Source organism: Danio rerio, chromosome 21, assembly GCF_052040795.2.
Source record: "Danio rerio strain M-AB ecotype USA chromosome 21, GRCz13ab, whole genome shotgun sequence".
NCBI lineage: Eukaryota > Metazoa > Chordata > Actinopteri > Cypriniformes > Danionidae > Danio > Danio rerio.
Genome location: NC_141041.1, coordinates 14,715,997 through 14,732,914, shown reverse-complemented (window position 1 = coordinate 14,732,914; position 16,918 = coordinate 14,715,997). Strand labels below are relative to the sequence as shown.

Here is a 16,918-nt window from a genome sequence, read left to right as displayed (position 1 = left end):
CAAAAGAACAAATCCTAGATAATACCTTCCACTATGCAAAACGGTTAAATCGTAACAGCCTTACAGTTTTAACTTCTTTAATTGCAAAGAGAATATCTTCTTAAATACTCAAAGTCATTCGGCATGTGCTGCGTCTTCCCCCTTCACTTCCTACTCTATTTATTATCTGCTGGCGGAGATGAGCCCGTGTCCTGTAATTAGTCTGACCGTTTGAGATAATGCAGATCTCAGGATGACTCTGACACTCTGCCATTACGCCTTTGACATTGTTGTCTCTGCTGTTATGCAAGAGAGAAAAGGACAGAGCGAGAGAGGGTTTGCTCTGGGTGAAGGAGGGCTCCAGGCGTCATTAAGCCCCGATCTCAAAGCGTAGAAGAAAGAAGGAGGGTGACATTTTAATCTGTGGTCTGTGCTGAAGCGCAGGTCCCATACGCTGCTCTACGAAAACATGCCATTATCCGTGCTGCTGTTTTACTGCCTCGTAATATATCAGAGGATATATTTGAGGATGATTAGTTATGCCGGACTGTTCGGTTGTCCCTGGACTCATATTAAATGCATGTTATCCACTCCTCACCTTTTAATTGTTCTCAAGGACCGAACTGAATTAAGTGCGTAAGGATCTCTGGGAAATATGCCAGTGTTTGCCTTGGAGAAGTGTTTTAAAGTGAAGATGTTGCAGGCTAGGCAATCAGTTTACTTAAATCATTTACTACATAAGGTTGTCCGTCCGTCCGTCAATTCATTCATCCATCCATCCATCCTGATAATTAGCACTTAAACTTACACTTTACAAAGAGACCCACGAAACCATTGGGATGACATTACAGAATTAACTTTGTACTTGAATTTGTTTTTAATTGAAAAATAAGTTAAAGATGACGTTCAATGCCCATTTTACACAGTTCAAATGATTCTTTTGGGTCTGAAAAGGCTATAACTTGCTGTTCACACTAATGCATTTTCATTTTAAAATGCACAAGTTTTGTTGTGGTTACACCTGGAGTTCAAACACTCCATCATTTTCAAATAGGGCTGCACAATTGATCTTTTAGCATTGATATCACAACGTAAGCATCTCCCTACAGTCACATCGCGGGATCTGCAATGTCAAATATGATTATAGTTGACCAAGGGCCATAGTTGAATGTGTTCGTGTTTTTAAGGAGTGTGATTGTATAAGCGTTAAAAACTTTTGTGCACAAGAAATGATAATGTTTTTAACTTTAAGAAAGATTAATTGTATTTACGTATATATAGACACAACGAAAACTACACTGTTATGTAGTGAAGTGAAATATCCACCTAAGGCTTAAATCTGTAAGTTTACAGTGTTTAAAACTGTCGATTAATCTGTAAAAGAGTCAACTCATAGTGTCATAGTGCTTCAAACGAGTCATCTTGATAACGAGTCATTAGGTGTTTCGCGATGACACGGCTACGAAACACAAGCCCCGCCCAGTAGTTGCGCGCGAAAACCTGGGAGAATTGAAACCTGCGGCCCCGCCCACTAACACAGAAAAAAAGGATAGACACACAGACGCCAGTTGAATAAAGTCACGCTGTGCTCAGCTGGATATTATTGAAAGTCTCTAGTGTGTGCTGTGCTGGTAAACCTCACTCCTCTGACCTCTAAGGCCCCGTTTACACTAGTGCGTTTTAGTTTTAAAACGGCGTTGTAGAATGAAAACGATCCGCGTCCACACTCGCGTTTTACCCAGCGTTTCTGAACAGCTCTCCGTCCACACCAAAACGCTGAAAACGCACATCACGTGACCACACACACACTCTCGGGCAAGCGCTCCAGCATTTCTACCCAGATGAGAGCTCTGCTTGTCGGACTGCTCATCACGCATCTCCCGCTGGATCTAATCTCGCTATATTTGCTAAACGTGATATTTCATTCATGTTGTTGTCTTTATCTAACGACATAGGCCAATTCCCTGACTTTGGTCATTGGAATCTATTAAGTTACTTGTTCACGGGTAACATGTTTTGGTTAAGTGCAAAGATAAGTTAATGATTAATCCAGCTACATTGACTGATCGCTCGTCTTTATTTCCTACAATGTATAAACTTATTGTATGTTATACTTTTATAATTATCGATTATTAAAACTGATATTCAGCAAAAGAGAGAGACCCGTTTCATATTTTCACTGAAATTGAAAGGAGGCAGTTGTTATAGGCTCCGTTTTGTTATAAATATCCACACAGTGAAGATGACGCTCATATATGCAGCACTGCGCCTCAACATTTCTGCTGTCTAAGTTGCTAATATTAAAAAGAAAATAGGCAGTTCCTTAAATCATGTTTACATTTTATTGTTGAGAAAGTGAAACAATGTAGCCAAGGTGATGTGAATGAAGTTATAAAGTACACTGTTCCCTTTGAAGATTTACCCGTGTCCTCGGTATGTTTTCCATATCAGAAGGGGGAGACTGCAGCCTTGATCAAACTTGCGAAGTCTTAACTTACAAGAAGATGATGCGAGACTGAACTGTGTGTGGGCTACTTAATATTGAGGAAAAGCCCCAATCAGATAGGCGAACGTTTGCAGCCCCGCCTCCGTTTTCAGATGTCTCCGTCTTTCCCCATCCACACTGAGACGGAGCAGCAGCGTTTCAGAATGAAAACGGCCTTTCCAGCGTTTTCGAAACGCTCCGTTTTCGGTGCTCGAGAACTCCGGCGTAGTGTGGACGGATGGCGTAACCGTAGCAAAACTTATGCGTTTTCAAACTAAAACGCACTAGTGTAAACGGGGCCTAAAGGTGCTCTAGCGACAGACACTAGAGGCCATGGTCCTTAGCCTCCATGGTAGAGCGCCCGATTCCCATGCGGAAGGTCGCCGGTTTGATCCCAGCTCGGAGCGAGTTGGGTGGTGTAGGACCGGCAAGGTTACATTGGTGTCGTGACCCGGATGAGAGTGAGGTTTAGGGGAGTGAGTGTAACAGAGGCCAGTATGTGCTGTGCAGGTAAACCTCACTCCTCTGACCTCTAAAGGTGCTCTAGCGACAGACGCTAGAGGCTATGGCCTTTAGCCTCCTTGTTAGAGCAACCGACTCCCATGCAGAAGGTCGCCGGTTTGATCCCAGCTCGGATCGGGTTGGGTGGTGTAGGACTGGCGGGGTTACACATGCTTATTAGACTGTTGTTGGAGACCCTTACAAACAAAATATGACCCTATTTCATGTATAATATGGGCTCTTTAATGCAGATGAACTCTACAAAATCATTGTAATCAATTATGTAAATTCTTTCCAACTAGAGCTATTATGTCCTCTAGTAAAATTTTTAACAATGTATTGCATCAAAATAAAATATTGCTGTCAATTTTTTTCCAATATCGTGTAGCTCTTTTTTTCAACCCATAAAAATGGAGCAATTTAAAAACACTAAAGACACCATTTTCATTTGGAAATGTTGATGTGTCCAGCAATGTTGATGTGTCCAGCATAAACCACGGCGAATGAAGTTCTGCACAAGACTTTTGGCCAGTGGAGAAATTAAAATGGTCGTGCCCAACTGAGTCTGGTTCTCTCAAGGTTTTTTTTCTTCACTCCCATCAGGTGAAGTTTTTTTTCCCTCTCCGCTGTCGCCACTGCCTCGCATGGTTCAGGATTGTTAGAGCTACGCATCGATGAATTGACTCTTCAGTGTTTGAACTCTCAGTAATGATTAAATCACACTGAACTGAGCTAAACTGAACTGAACTGAACTTAAACACTAAAACCTGAACCACACTGTTCCAGTTACTATGACCATTTATGTGAAGCTGCTTTGACACAATCTACATTGTAAAAGCGCTATACAAATAAAGCTGAATTGAATTGAATTGAATGTTCTTCTTCAGTATTGATGGACTGAAATGTATTGGCTAGCCACAAGCACTCTCTGATTGGTCTTCTGGACTATTTCGTATCATTCCCAAATTCGTCATGTCCCGATCATATGACCATTACACTAGCGGTAGACTGTAATTGCAGATGCCAGAAAAATGCTGATTTCTGGGACACAATAATAACAACAGTCTGGACAAGGAGCATCTCATTCTATAAACACTATTTTAGAAATCTTAAAAAGCACTAACCTGTTAAAAATATCTATTACCAGTTTCTGTATTTTGGGTTTTGTGTTTATTTCCGGTTGTGAATTGCATTATGGGATGTTGATCTCTGCTCTGTCGTCTTTTGGTGTTGAAAATTCAACTCTGTCATTTAACAAAGTGACTTTTATTGCCATTTAAGTAGTTTGAGACAAGATATTGTTTAAGAAATAAGATATCGAGAAATAAGTCTGTAAAATAACAGAAAATGTACTGGCAGCTTATTTCCAGGTTTTTGCAGCAAAATATACAACACCAACCCAGACAATATATCACTTTAAACTGTTAAACATTTTCATAAAAGACACTTTTTCTAACTTTGTAAGGTCAAAAGTTGTTGGGGGAAAGACTAAGGTCCCATAATGCAATTCAAAAGCCTAAACAAGTGGGGGAAAAAAACAATCACAAAATACAGAAAAAAGGCAATTTATAGATACTTTTTACATTGAGCTTTCTTCGACCATTTTTACCCTGTCAAAACACCTCAGTTCACAATGACCCATTTCATTTTATGTTTCTTCAAACCATTTTGAGCTGCTGCTCACACCGCCCCTCTTGATTACAGAGAAGGGAATAAACGAAGGTCCAAATGGGCAGGTCAGCTCCAAATAGGTGGGACTCGATCTCCAAGTTGGCTGTACACACCTTCGGGAGATTTAATTAAGTTATTTAATCTCTTGTACATGACATGAAGTCCAACCTCTTGTGTTTTATTAATGTCTACACTTACCACAACCCTAAACCCAACCTCACAGTAAACTGCTGTTTTATTAATGTACATGGCAAAACCCAAGCAACTTGTGGGGTAACTCCCTCCCACTTGGAGGTCTCAGGGCTGCAGCGATACCTACTTGAAATTTTTTCAATAGCACAGTAAATAAACACTCTTGTTACCCTGTTAAAAACACCTCAGTTCACAATGACGCATTTCACTTTAGGTCTCTTTAAATGGTAATGAGCTGCTGCTCACCCCACCCCTCTCTGAGGCTGGTTCACAAATGGATGGTAGTGATCCTTTCCTGAGGGAGCAAAACTAGCGCAGCACAAACAGCCCTTAGCCGAGCCTCGAGTTACTGCTGAGACTAGGCCAATCAGAATAGAGTTGGGTTTTAGAAAGCCGGGATTTAGGGAGATCAGATCCTTGAAAAAGAGCTGCTTTTTAAATGTCTTTTTTTTTTACCTTAGATGGTTGTAAACCTCTTGTTGTAGACCTCTAAACCTTTAAAACAGCACAACAGGGTTTTTCTTAACAACTGCTCATGCTGTTATGAACAATTGATGTTAAATTGTGTAAATAGCATGTGATTCATTTAAAGCACGTAAACAGAAGTGTAGTGCATTATGAAAATGCAGTGTTGGAGAGAGGCTTCCAGTAAGAATTTTGTGCGTGTGCGTGTGCGTGTGCGTGTGTGTGTGTGTGTGTGTGTGAGTACAGTGTCATGGATTCTGTCTCTCCTACTGTGTCTGTGCTTTTATGTGCTGCTTCGGTTGAGTTGCGCTACAGAAAGCAAAGAGAAAGAAACAGCAGTGCTCTGGATTATTCTGTTGTTCCACACCTCTGTGACTTACTTTTTTGTGACATAATGTACAATGAAAGCACTTTGAGTTCAGTGTTGTTTTGGACCCCACTGATGTTCATTTTATGGATAAAAACAGTCATTTCATTCATTTATTCATTTTCTTGTCGGCTTAGTCCCTTTATTAATCCGGAGTCGCCACAGCGGAATGAACCACCAACTTATCAGCACATTTTTACGCTTCCAGTCGCAAGCCATCTCTGGGAATCATCCACAAATTTACACACACACACTCATATCCTACAGACAATTTAGCCTGCCCAATTTACCTGTACCACATATCTTTAGACTGCGGGGCAAACTGGAGCACCCGGAGGAAACCCACGCGAACATGGGGAGAACAGGCAAACTTCACACAGAATATAAGTATAAGTAAGAATTATAATTATCAATTTCTATTATTATTATTATTATTATTATTATTGTAGCACAAAAAAATATTGTTATATAATAAACAAATAATTGTTATCTCTAATGATTTACCTTAGTTAATATGATTATTGACCATCACATGCAATAATAATAATTGTCCGGATACATTATAGTGATATAGATTATCATAGTTGTATTATTAATGAAGTTTAGTCTGTGGAGGAAGTAGTTGTGTTTCTGGCTCTGGAAATGACTGAGTTTCCAGCATCTTCTCTGACCGCATTTCATACGCTTTCATGTTTAATGTTCCTCTCAGCGCTCATGTTTTTCACCTGCCATGTTTCTCTGACCCAGTGGAATTAATCCTACACTGGAGCTTCAAAACACACACACACACACACGTTTCAGATATTCCTCTTCTTGTTCACATTCATCTTTTTGAGTCACGTGTGTGGAAGCATGTTAAATTCCTTTTTATTGTTTCGTCGTCACCTTGTGGCTCCTCTTTTTTTCCCTCTCTCTCTTTCTCTCCTTTCTCATTTTCTTCCCCTCCCTTCTTCCCTTTGGCTCCCCTTCCTTCCCTCTTATCTTCCTGTATTTCTTCTGATATTTTATTAATATGATAATTCCCCCAGCTTGGGATGTCTAGCTGATGTTAATCAAAGACCCAACAGAAAAAAAGAAGCTGTGTAAAAATGTATCATGCGAGAGAGGATGGATAACTTCCTAAAATTTTATTTTAATTTATACAAGCCTTAAAATCAGCATTACCAGCTATACCTATTGTGTATATACTGTATATTACACAGGGCGGCAGTGTGGCTTAGTGGTTAGCTCTGTCGCCTCACAGCATGAAAGTCACTGGTTCAAGTCCTGGCTGGGTCAGCTGGCATTTCTGTGTGGAGTTTGCATGCTCTCCCCGTGTTGGCGTGGGTTTCCTATGGGTGCACTATTTTCCCCCACAGTCCAAAGACATGCAGTATAGGGGAATTGGATTGACTAAATTGGCCATAGCATATGTTTGTGCATGGGTGTGTATACCCCCATATTGGATTGTGGCTAAAAGGGCATCTGCTGTGTAAAACATATGGTGGAATAGTTGGCGGTTCATTCCGCTGTGGCGACCTCTGATAAAAAAGGGAATAACCCAAGGGAAAACAATGAATGTATCCATTTAAACCAATAAAAATTCTGGGAAATATTTGGTGTGTGTTGTTTCATATTATTTTATATGAAGTTGACAAAATGATTAGCTCTTTTTCAAAATATTACCTAAGAATTGTTTAATTCAGTTAATTTAGTTCGGTTAGATTATTTTAATTAATTCAGTTTTAATTCAAATTTTTACAACTATTTTTTTTGTTTTTGCTATGTTGACAGTACTTTATATTTTATAATTCAATCTAAAGTGCAAATAAAAATAAATAAATTAAAAAAAATTTTTTTTTACATTTTAAACATATTTTTTATTCCAGCCAAAAAATAAATAAAATTTTCACCAGAAGACATATATAATAGGAAACACTGAAAAATGTCAACATCACTATTCAGGGTATATGCAGGAATCCTAACTGTAATTTCAATACCTTTTAAAGACTTTTTAAAGACCTTCTCAGAGTATTCACAGACCTCATCGTCACTTCAAGTTCTAATCAGCATCAAACCAATAACTTAACAAACAGGTGTTAATAAACAGTTGTCGTTAAATAAATCAACGGAGCTCAACCATGCAACAGAACTCAGATAAGCTCCGAAGAAGCAAAGCTTGAGAGAATAAATTACACGGTTGTTTTCAGTGACAGGCCACTGTTTAAACTCCTCTTTCTCCAATCAGGAGTACGCAAACTTACATTTTCCCATTTTGCCATCTGTTTTAATCTATAGTTTCGATACATGTGGAGAGCGTCACATGACTTTCATGTGTTTGTTGCAAATTATGTGACATCACCCAGACAGAGAAGCTTGGCCGATGTGCCCTGGCCCGAACCAATTGCGTGGTTTGAGCATGGCGTTGTTAATATTAGGAGGAAAATAAATATATTTATCGAGTCAAACACTTTAGACAAGGCTTGAACAAAATTTAAGACCTCTTAAAAACATGATTAAGACTTTTTAATACCTTTTAAGGGCCTTAATTTCCTCATAATTGATTTATCAACTTTTAATACTTTTTAGGACCCCGCGGACACCCTGCTATTTAAACATCACTTCAAAAATATTTCAAAAGAATACAAATTTTAAATGTTTGCACTGTAAAAATATCATGACAAGGCAAGTGATATTTTTATGTTGCTTTAATTTGTTTTAAAAAGTTATTAAAGTTTCAACAATATTTTTTAAGTAAGACAAAGTTTACTTTTTTAAAACATTTTCTTTATTATATTTTTTACATCTGTAGAAATTATAGCTTTAACATATGTATAATTTTCTCTTTTAAACAAAAAGTTGTTTAAAGGGGGGAGTACTAAATAGGGGGGGGGGGGGTTTCAATCACTGCTGTCTTGTTAAAGTACTCAACAAATCTTTGAGATCATCTTTGAATTGCTTTCTGTCTGAATGTGGAAACATCAAAATCTCCAAAACTGTTTGCTAAGCTACAATTACATTACATATTTGGAATCACTAATAAAATTAAACAACAACTGTCTCATACTTTTTAGTTCGAAACATTCGAATCAAACAAAATCTTCATTTTATCAGGTTGCCTGAGATGGTGCTAGGGGCTCAATTTGTTTCCGGAACACGCCGGATCCAGCACCCCTGAAATCTGATCCGGCACCTCCTTTTACCGATCCCCCTCCTCAACCGCCATTCTCCCCCGTCCGCTGTTTACTTTCGCTTTCTTCCGCGAATACCCAACCGTCTTCACTGTCGTCCGCAGCACATCCGCCCTGCTCACTTTCGTCCATAACACCACATCTCATACAGATTACAAAACCAATATATCCTTTATTAATATATTGATTTGCTCAATTGAACATTTGATTTTGGTTGATTTTGGTTCATTTGATTAAACCATGCATTTTTTAAACTTTTTTTTATTTAATTGAATTATTTGAGAAACTGTAGTGGGATTTTCTACCCCTAGCGCCCAACCCATTTTATTAGCCAAATGCTGCTTGGCTTTGTTGTTTGTGGAAGTCCCAAGCAATTTTTGAGCAGGAAAATAATTTTTAAAAAAGAATATAATTTCTGAATTCCAGAAACACTAAAACATTAAACTCTTCAAAACAATTCTAAATTTGTTGCGACAATAAACACAGTAAAAAATGAAGGGTTTCACACAACTCCATCATGTTGTCCCAACAGAAATTGAATAAATCAAGTGGATTGAACATAAAACAATTAAGTTTCCCCCAAAAAACTCAAGAATTGTGATATTTCAGCCCATTTTTGATAAGTAGTTTGAACAAGCAGCATCATTTTTGATAATTTTTGATTTTCATATTTATGAGTGAAGTATTTCAGTAGCAATCCAAAGATAGCATGGAAAAGTATTGAGCAGTATACAATATAGTACTGTAAATAATAACAACATGCATGTAAAGCGAGTTGAAAACAGAGGTGTTTGTTACGGCAGAGACACCATGTCATTAGCTATTTATCCACCCTCAGGTAGAGTACCACCAGCCCCTGCTCGTTTCTTCTCTCTTCAAGTCAAGCATGAGGCTCTTCAGACTCGACCGGCTCTCCAATTAACCCTCCTGTACTAGAGCATGCTTGTTACCGATGACCCGATTCACCACGAGCTGTAATGGTGAAAGTGGATCATTTCAGGCGCTGTCGCAGGTGTCGCATTGTTGAGCGTTACGTCAGGAGAGCTGAAGGCCGTCAGGGATTCCTGTAGGACCATGACAGTTTCTATGGAGGTGGATGCTAGATTGAGATGCGAGTGGGCTTTCCGTGTGTGTGTGGGATGGTTATTGTGTGGAGCTAGATCATTAGATACATTAAAGGTGGATGCATGTGATGGTGACTGCATATGGCAAGTCTTTTTAACATTTAGCCTAAAAACCAAACTATTTACATGTTACCGATTGCTACTGGCATGGTGGCTCAGTGGTTAGCACTGCAGCAAGAAGGTTGTTGGTTCGAGTCCCAGCTGAGTCAGTTGGCATTTCTGTGTGGAGTTTGCATGTTCACCCTGTGTTTGCGTGGGTTTCCTCCAGGTGTTTCGGTTTCCCTCTTGTCCAAACTCATGCACTATAGGTGAGCTGTGTAAACAAAATTAGTTTGAAAAAAATAGTTTGTTTAATGTGTTTACATGTCTGTATTGCACCTCAATAATGCGACTACAATCGGCATACTCCACATGTCTTAATCTGATTTCTGTTTAGTTCGATTATGACTTTAGTCGGATTAAGGTCATCAAAAATCACTGTTTACATAGTAGACTCTTAATTAGAGTACAGTCTTAATCATATTAAAATCGGATAATTGGTGTCCATGTAAACGTACTCAGTGACATTTTAAGAATGTCTATTTCCAGCTAATATTTGATCGTTTGAGTATGTTTGTAAACACAGCTGATTTGCCATTGTGTTCACGTGCTCAACAGGTATGACTGTGATTGGCTCTGACGGTCATCACTTAAAGCCTAAACACAGTTACCCAGATAATGGAGCATTTAAAATCTGCGTCCATCAGCTGATCCGTGAGTGTATAGCTCATATATCTGCTCATATAAGCAATACCAATATAGGCATTAACCCCTTATTTTCACCACTTGTATACAAAATTCCATTCATTTTTGTCTAGGACGTCATAGAGCCACGAGTCAGCTCTGTGTATAGGTATTCAAAGGGGATAATGTACATCCAGCCGGTTGTTCTCACAGAACCCAATAGTCGAGAGGATTTGAAGTACTTGAATGAGGCTGTGTTATTAGTTTCAGGAGCTGTCACAATAGCATACCATGAAGTGTCACGATTGACCAATCAGAATCAAGTATTCCAGAGAGCCGTGTAATAAAAGGGAAAAATCACTAATAGCTAATGAATAAAGTGCTAGTGCTTCATGGGAAAGATAAGTGAGCCAAAGAATACAGTATTAGGATGAAAATAGACACTTCTACGTTTTTATAGATTGAATGTTAAAACGGCCTGCCATAGACTGCAAATATTAGTCTGTGTGGCGAAAATAGGTTCAGCCGGAGCGTATTAAGGACTCATTCGTCATGTCTCCTACAAGATTGAATCAGCTTCCCAAAAAGCAATGACTCACCCAGAGATTTACACTGTTGCGAGTGCCAGAGCCACCGTATGCTGAACAGAATAAGCTGTTGTTCGCTTATTATCAAGGCGTCCATTTGCGCTTCTGAAAGTCTCTTCAGTTATGCAGGCCTCATTATTTATTTAAATGGCAATCGGATGTTCTGATTGGTTAAGTCATTTCCCGTGATTCTCAGCTGGAGTCATCGATTGTTGCTGATGGTCTTCCCTTCAGGCTCGAACTAATTAGTGTTTCTCTTTCTGTCTCTTTGATTCCTGCTGTTTACGAGGGGCCAGTGGTGACAAATATTTCCTTTGGGAAGCGATGTGACGTTCACTTCTCAGTTTTTATCCGTCTTCTCGCTCTCTCTGTTTCTGACACTCTCTTTATAGCTGCCTGTGAATTAAGTGTCAAATTAGTGCTTGTTTTGATGTGCTGGTATGAATGAGGTTTTAGAGCATCTCTCGGGGTTATCGAGCTACATCATATGAGCCTTTAATACAAGGAAATCAAAGTTGTTTTTCCTTTTTACATTAGTTCATACAAATATGCAAACCAATGTGATGTGCCATGCTATGCTCATTTGAAACAGTTTTACATTAATTTGTTCATTTATTTATTATATTTGCTGAACCACATACAGTACTTGTCATTTAATATTTTACACTTTTTAATATTTATTTTAGTAGCTGAAGGATTTTTGTAGTTAAATTATACTTTAATTAGTTTTTTTTATTTATGTTATTAATATAGTTAACATGACATGTTGAATTTTCTTTTATTTATTGTAGTATAACATTGTAGTTTTATTTTTATTATAGCTCTCAGGTAGTAACAATACTCAGGTAGGCTGTGGCGATGACACAATGCTCAATTGGTACTAATGGGCTCAAAGTGTGCCAAGAAAATTTCCCCCACACCATTACACCACCACCAGCAGCCTGAACTGTTGATACAAGGCAGGATGGATCTATGCTTTCATGTTGTTGACGCCAAATTCTGACCCTACCATCCGAATGTCGCAGCAGAAATCAATAATCATCAGACCAGGCAACGTTTTTCAACTTTCTATTGTCCAATTTTGGTGAGCCTGTGCCAATTGAAGCCTCAGTTTCCTGTTCTTAGCTGACAAGAGTGGCACCCAGTGTCTTCTGCTGCTGTAGCCCATCCACCTCAAAGTTGGAAATGTTGTGCATTTAGAGATGCTCTTCTGCATACCTTGGTTGTAACGAGTGGTAATTTGATTTGCTGTTGCCTTTCCTTCAGCTGGAACCAGTCTGGCCATTCTCCTCTGACCTCTGACATCAACAAGGCATTTGCGCTCACAGTACTGCCGCTCACTTGATATTTTCTCTTTTTCAGACCATTCTCTGTAAACCCAAGAAATGGTTGTGCATGAAAATCCCAGTGATCAACAGTGTACTCAGAAAATACTTAGACCAGCCCTTCTGGCACCAACAATCATGCCACGTTAAATTACTTTTCTTCTCCATTCTGATGCTCGATTTGAACTGAATATACTGTATATACGCATGTATTTGTTTATGTAATTGTTTTATTCTTGTCTTTTTCAGTTGTACCTCTCTCATTTGTCTTTTTCCTTCTTTCCACTTCCGTTTATCGCCATGTCAACATTTGTCCCTTTCTCACCCTTCATTCTCCCACATTCTTCCTCTCGGCCTGAAAAGATAAAAATGCTCCATCTGAATCTGTGGGTGGCACTGAAATACAAAGCAACCAATTACATTTACACAGCTCTCATATCTCTGTTCCTCCTCCAGCTCATCCTCCTCTATTTCTCCCTTCCTCTCCGTCACTCTTTTTTCCACCTTTCCTTCTACCATATGCCCTCTTTTTTACAGTCACATGCGTTTCCGCATGCCTGCCCCTCATTTCAGCCTTCACTCTGCAGAAATCCAGCCACGTTCTCCAGTTTGAGAAGTCCAGCTTTCAGAGCTCTCAATGCAGTCGGAGAATTACTCATATCCCTGAGAAAGCCCTTTATACCCGAGGCTGGTGTCAGCTTAGCAGGTGACATTAAGAAGCTAAGAGTAGTCCGCTCTGGGCCTGTCATTGCTCAAATTGAAAACGAAGTGAGAGAAACTGACAGCCCGATCCGGGAGGAGGAACAGTTAAAAGACATTTAAGGAATTGTCGTCTATCTTCACTGATCTTTTCCTTTTTTTGTTGGTTGAGTACATTTAAAGGTGGCCATATTATCAGACATGTAATTTGGTTGATGTCTTTGTATGTAAAAGAATTTAATGTGCCAGTTGTGAGCAAAGAAAAGTGTTGAAACATGTAGGACATTTACATAAAAGTCTATAAGGCACAGCAGCAAATGAACTCTCATGCTTTTCATGGACATTTTCATGCAAAAGCTACACTCAGAAGAACAACCTGACTGATAAATATTGATGTGTTTTCTTGTAGTATATGCATGTTTTAAAGTGCAAGCTGACATTAGTGGTTGGTTGAATGCTCTGTGGTTCTTTTTAAAGAGACAGCGTGATGGGTTTAATTCATTAAAATAGGATTTAAGTAATGAAAGGGTTGCAGTAAATGTTAAATGTGATCAGCTGCTGACAGGGTCACTGGATTATTTGGGGCTGGATTACACTGTGTGATGCTTCTGTGGTTTTTGTGTCCCAATGACTAAGCTGATTTCAGGGGATCTGTGGGAATCTATTGAATAGATTTCACATAGCAAAATGTTATGCTTTAATTAAAATATATATTTTACTTGTAGAGCGACACGGTGGCTCAGTGGTTACCTTGCAGGCAACATGACGTCATATTTGGCGTTGTACCCCAATGTTCCCCTAACGTCATAGGGACGTTGGATTTTGCTTGGAATTGAAAATCAGGTTGACGTCAGAACCCAACGTCAGGCTGATGTCAATTTCCAACTTAAAATCAACCAAGTATCAATGTCTAATCATGTTACACCTTGACGTTGTGTGGATGTTACCAATATGACATCTATTAAACATTGGATTTTAGTCACTTTCCAGAAAAACCTAAAATCAACCAAATATCAATATAATTTGACATCATTATTGGACGTCAAAATAACGTTGTCCTTAGATGTTGGCTAGGCATTGAATTTTGGTCACCTGATGTCATAATCTAAGTCTAACCTAATATTAACGTCTTATGATGTTGGTAGCACGGTCACCTCATAGCAAGAAGGTCACTAGTTTGAGTTCCGGCTGGGCCAATTGGAATTTCTGTGTGTGAATTTGTGTGTATGAATGTTTCCCAGTACTGGGTTGCAACTGAAAGGGCATCCGCTGTGTAAAACACATGATGAATAAGTGTCACTAAGTGACAGTTCATTCCATTGGGTGACCAATGATAAATAAAGGACTAAGCTAAAGGAAAATTAATTAATTTTACTTGTACACTTCCAGTCAGCCAAATATACTGTTATGGTAATTATGAAATTAGATGAACGCAACTGCTGGTCCTCCATGGACAGGTTTGGACAACCCTACCATGAAGTAGATAGTTTTAATTAAAGTAAATGATTAGAATGATTAGAAAATTTATTCATCGTAATGTCGTTACAAACTTGTATGAAAGTTCAGAATTAAATTTTTTGCACGAAATTGTTCTCAATCAGTTTTACAATGTCAGAATTCTTCCACCTTTGGTCTTGTTAATTTTTGTTTTGATGGCAGAGTCCAGACACTAGTCCTGTCATGTCTTTTATGTTGTGCTCGGCTCGAGTTTCCTCGGGTTGAGCACTCATTTTTTGTCATTGTGTGCTGTCTTGGCCTCGCTTTTGCTTGATGCGGGTGCTTGAGGTCCTGGCAGGCTTAGGATGCGCGTTCCCGTCCTGGTGTGTTTGTTGTTTTGTTCTTGGCATGGTGTATTCATTCACAGAGCTATGTCTAGTTGCTTTCGGTTTCGTTTGGCACTTGGAATCGTGGAATGTGTACTCATGTCTTGCATTTAGTCTTCTGTTGGTGTTGTTAAAACGTGGCCTGGTTTGTTTAAGTGTCGTGTCTCACAGGATAACAGTGCTATATAATTTAATCATAAATACAAACACAACACTGGACATAAGAATTATTTTTTTTAAACTTAACCTAACATATACTAAAAGATACTTAACTATGCACATAAGACCAGCTATACAAGTGCTTTTACATGAACACACAGCATAGAACCTCCAGACAATTGTGTAAGAGCTGGCTAGGGCTAAAGTCTGGAGGAAGCCTGCATCCATGAGGAGGATTGGGCACCCTTGTTTTAAACAATTCATTAATAAAATGACTCATTTTCTTGTGACTTCTCAGCATGTCGTTCCTAACACCATCCTTCAGCCGTGACTGTATTCTCAGTGTGTGGCCGGCATTGACCAGTGCGTGTGTGCTTTTTTGCAGAGCAGCTCGTGCATTTGGAGAGTACCTTCACACCCATCCTGAGAACTGCAACGGATCAGGTCAGACATCTCCATTCCTCTTTCTTTCTGCTGTTAATCTTCGTACTTCTTATTTCTGATCCACCTATAGATTGTGAAATTTGTTAGACTCCAGGCGCATTCATGTTTCATGAGGAACTGTGCCACTCCTTAACAAAGCATTTGTTACCTCATTCGTCTTTTTTCTCTGTGCATCTCTCTTGTTCTTCTTTCTTTCTTTCTTTCTCTCTGCATCTGTCCTAATGTTTGATTTGAAGATCACTTACTGTCTGACACCCTCGTTGGCCACGACTCTGACTCCCCAGACAGCCTGTGTGCTCAGAACAACAACCACAGCTGTACCCTCCAGGGCTCCCCCATCAGCACCGACGCCAGCCTGATCAACCCCGCCCTGGGTCTTCTGGAACCACCACCCCCTACAACATCCTCCAAGAGCCGGTTATCCCTAGAGCGCAGCTTTTCAGCAGAGGAGGACCAGCAGAAGTGTGTGGAGTGTGCCCTGCAGCCTGCTCGAGTCTACACCATCACCGGAGAGAGCGGAATGCTGGGAACCAGTCGGGGAAGCAAAGAGAATCTGGAGCTTGAGGTCTTGAAAGAGGCTCTCTCCCAGCCCTCGACATCATCCAACACGTCATCTCCAACCCAGCGACACCACCACCATGGAGGCGGAGGTGGAGGCGGAAACCATCATCACAGCAATCACCATCATTCCAACCACCATCATGCCAACACCAGCGGTAGCAGTGGAAATAGCGGATCAACCCCCCAGAATATCTCTGGAGCAGGAACGTCACACCATCACCACGTGGTGTCCCATCACCATCACCACCTTTCCCAGCCACTCCAGAGTTCAGTCAGCGCACACAATCTTCGTGGCTGGGGAGAGGGAAAGGAATGCGGCCTGGCATGTGAGAGCTGTCCTGGGGCTCCATCACGCAGCCAGGGCTCCCTGGACCTGGAAAGCAGCACCCGAGAGGCAGGCAAGCAGCGCCGGCCCCCTCTAGAGCGGATGTGCAGTGTGGACCGCGTGACTGGGCTGGAGCGAGGTGAGAGGGGGAGAGCGACAGAGGAGAGAAAGAGTGAGAGAGGCTCTGGCCGAGGGGAAGGGGTGGGGTTCAGCCAACAAGGGGGCGTCGATGTGTTCGATGTGCCGTGGTCTGTATTTTTCCCAATCTCCTGTGTCTCTCTCCTCTCTCCTCTGTGTCTCTTTTGTGCTCTCTCCCTC

The 16,918-nt window shown here is 40.2% G+C and overlaps 1 protein-coding gene and 1 long non-coding RNA gene across 12 annotated transcripts in view; one reads left to right on the top strand and one right to left on the bottom strand.

Annotated features, from left to right (window-relative positions):
* The window catches only part of nsmfa (NMDA receptor synaptonuclear signaling and neuronal migration factor a), a 78,938-nt gene that overhangs the window by 17,801 nt on the left and 44,219 nt on the right, over positions 1–16,918 (top strand). For 3 of the 10 annotated variants that reach the window (XM_087300912.1, XM_087300908.1, XM_087300918.1), the window contains exons 2-3: positions 15,656–15,714; positions 15,951–16,673. In XM_087300912.1, coding sequence (XP_087157038.1) covers positions 16,353–16,673 — 321 coding nt within the window. In that variant the 5' untranslated portion in view covers positions 15,656–15,714; positions 15,951–16,352. Of the gene's footprint in view, positions 1–15,655; positions 15,715–15,950; positions 16,740–16,918 lie in introns of all 10 variants that reach the window. The other 7 variants (XM_087300915.1, XM_087300910.1, XM_087300914.1 and 4 more) reach the window with 4 other exon arrangements.
* Positions 8,416–16,918, bottom strand: part of LOC141379820 (uncharacterized) — a 62,612-nt gene continuing 54,109 nt past the window's right edge. Inside the window, exons 4-6 of one of the 2 annotated variants that reach the window (XR_015520070.1) lie at positions 12,845–12,944; positions 12,483–12,634; positions 8,416–10,267 (exon numbers count right to left, since the gene is read on the bottom strand). This is a non-coding gene — a long non-coding RNA (uncharacterized LOC141379820). Of the gene's footprint in view, positions 10,268–11,891; positions 12,635–12,844; positions 12,945–16,918 lie in introns of those variants that run through there. The other variant, XR_015520069.1, reaches the window with a different exon arrangement.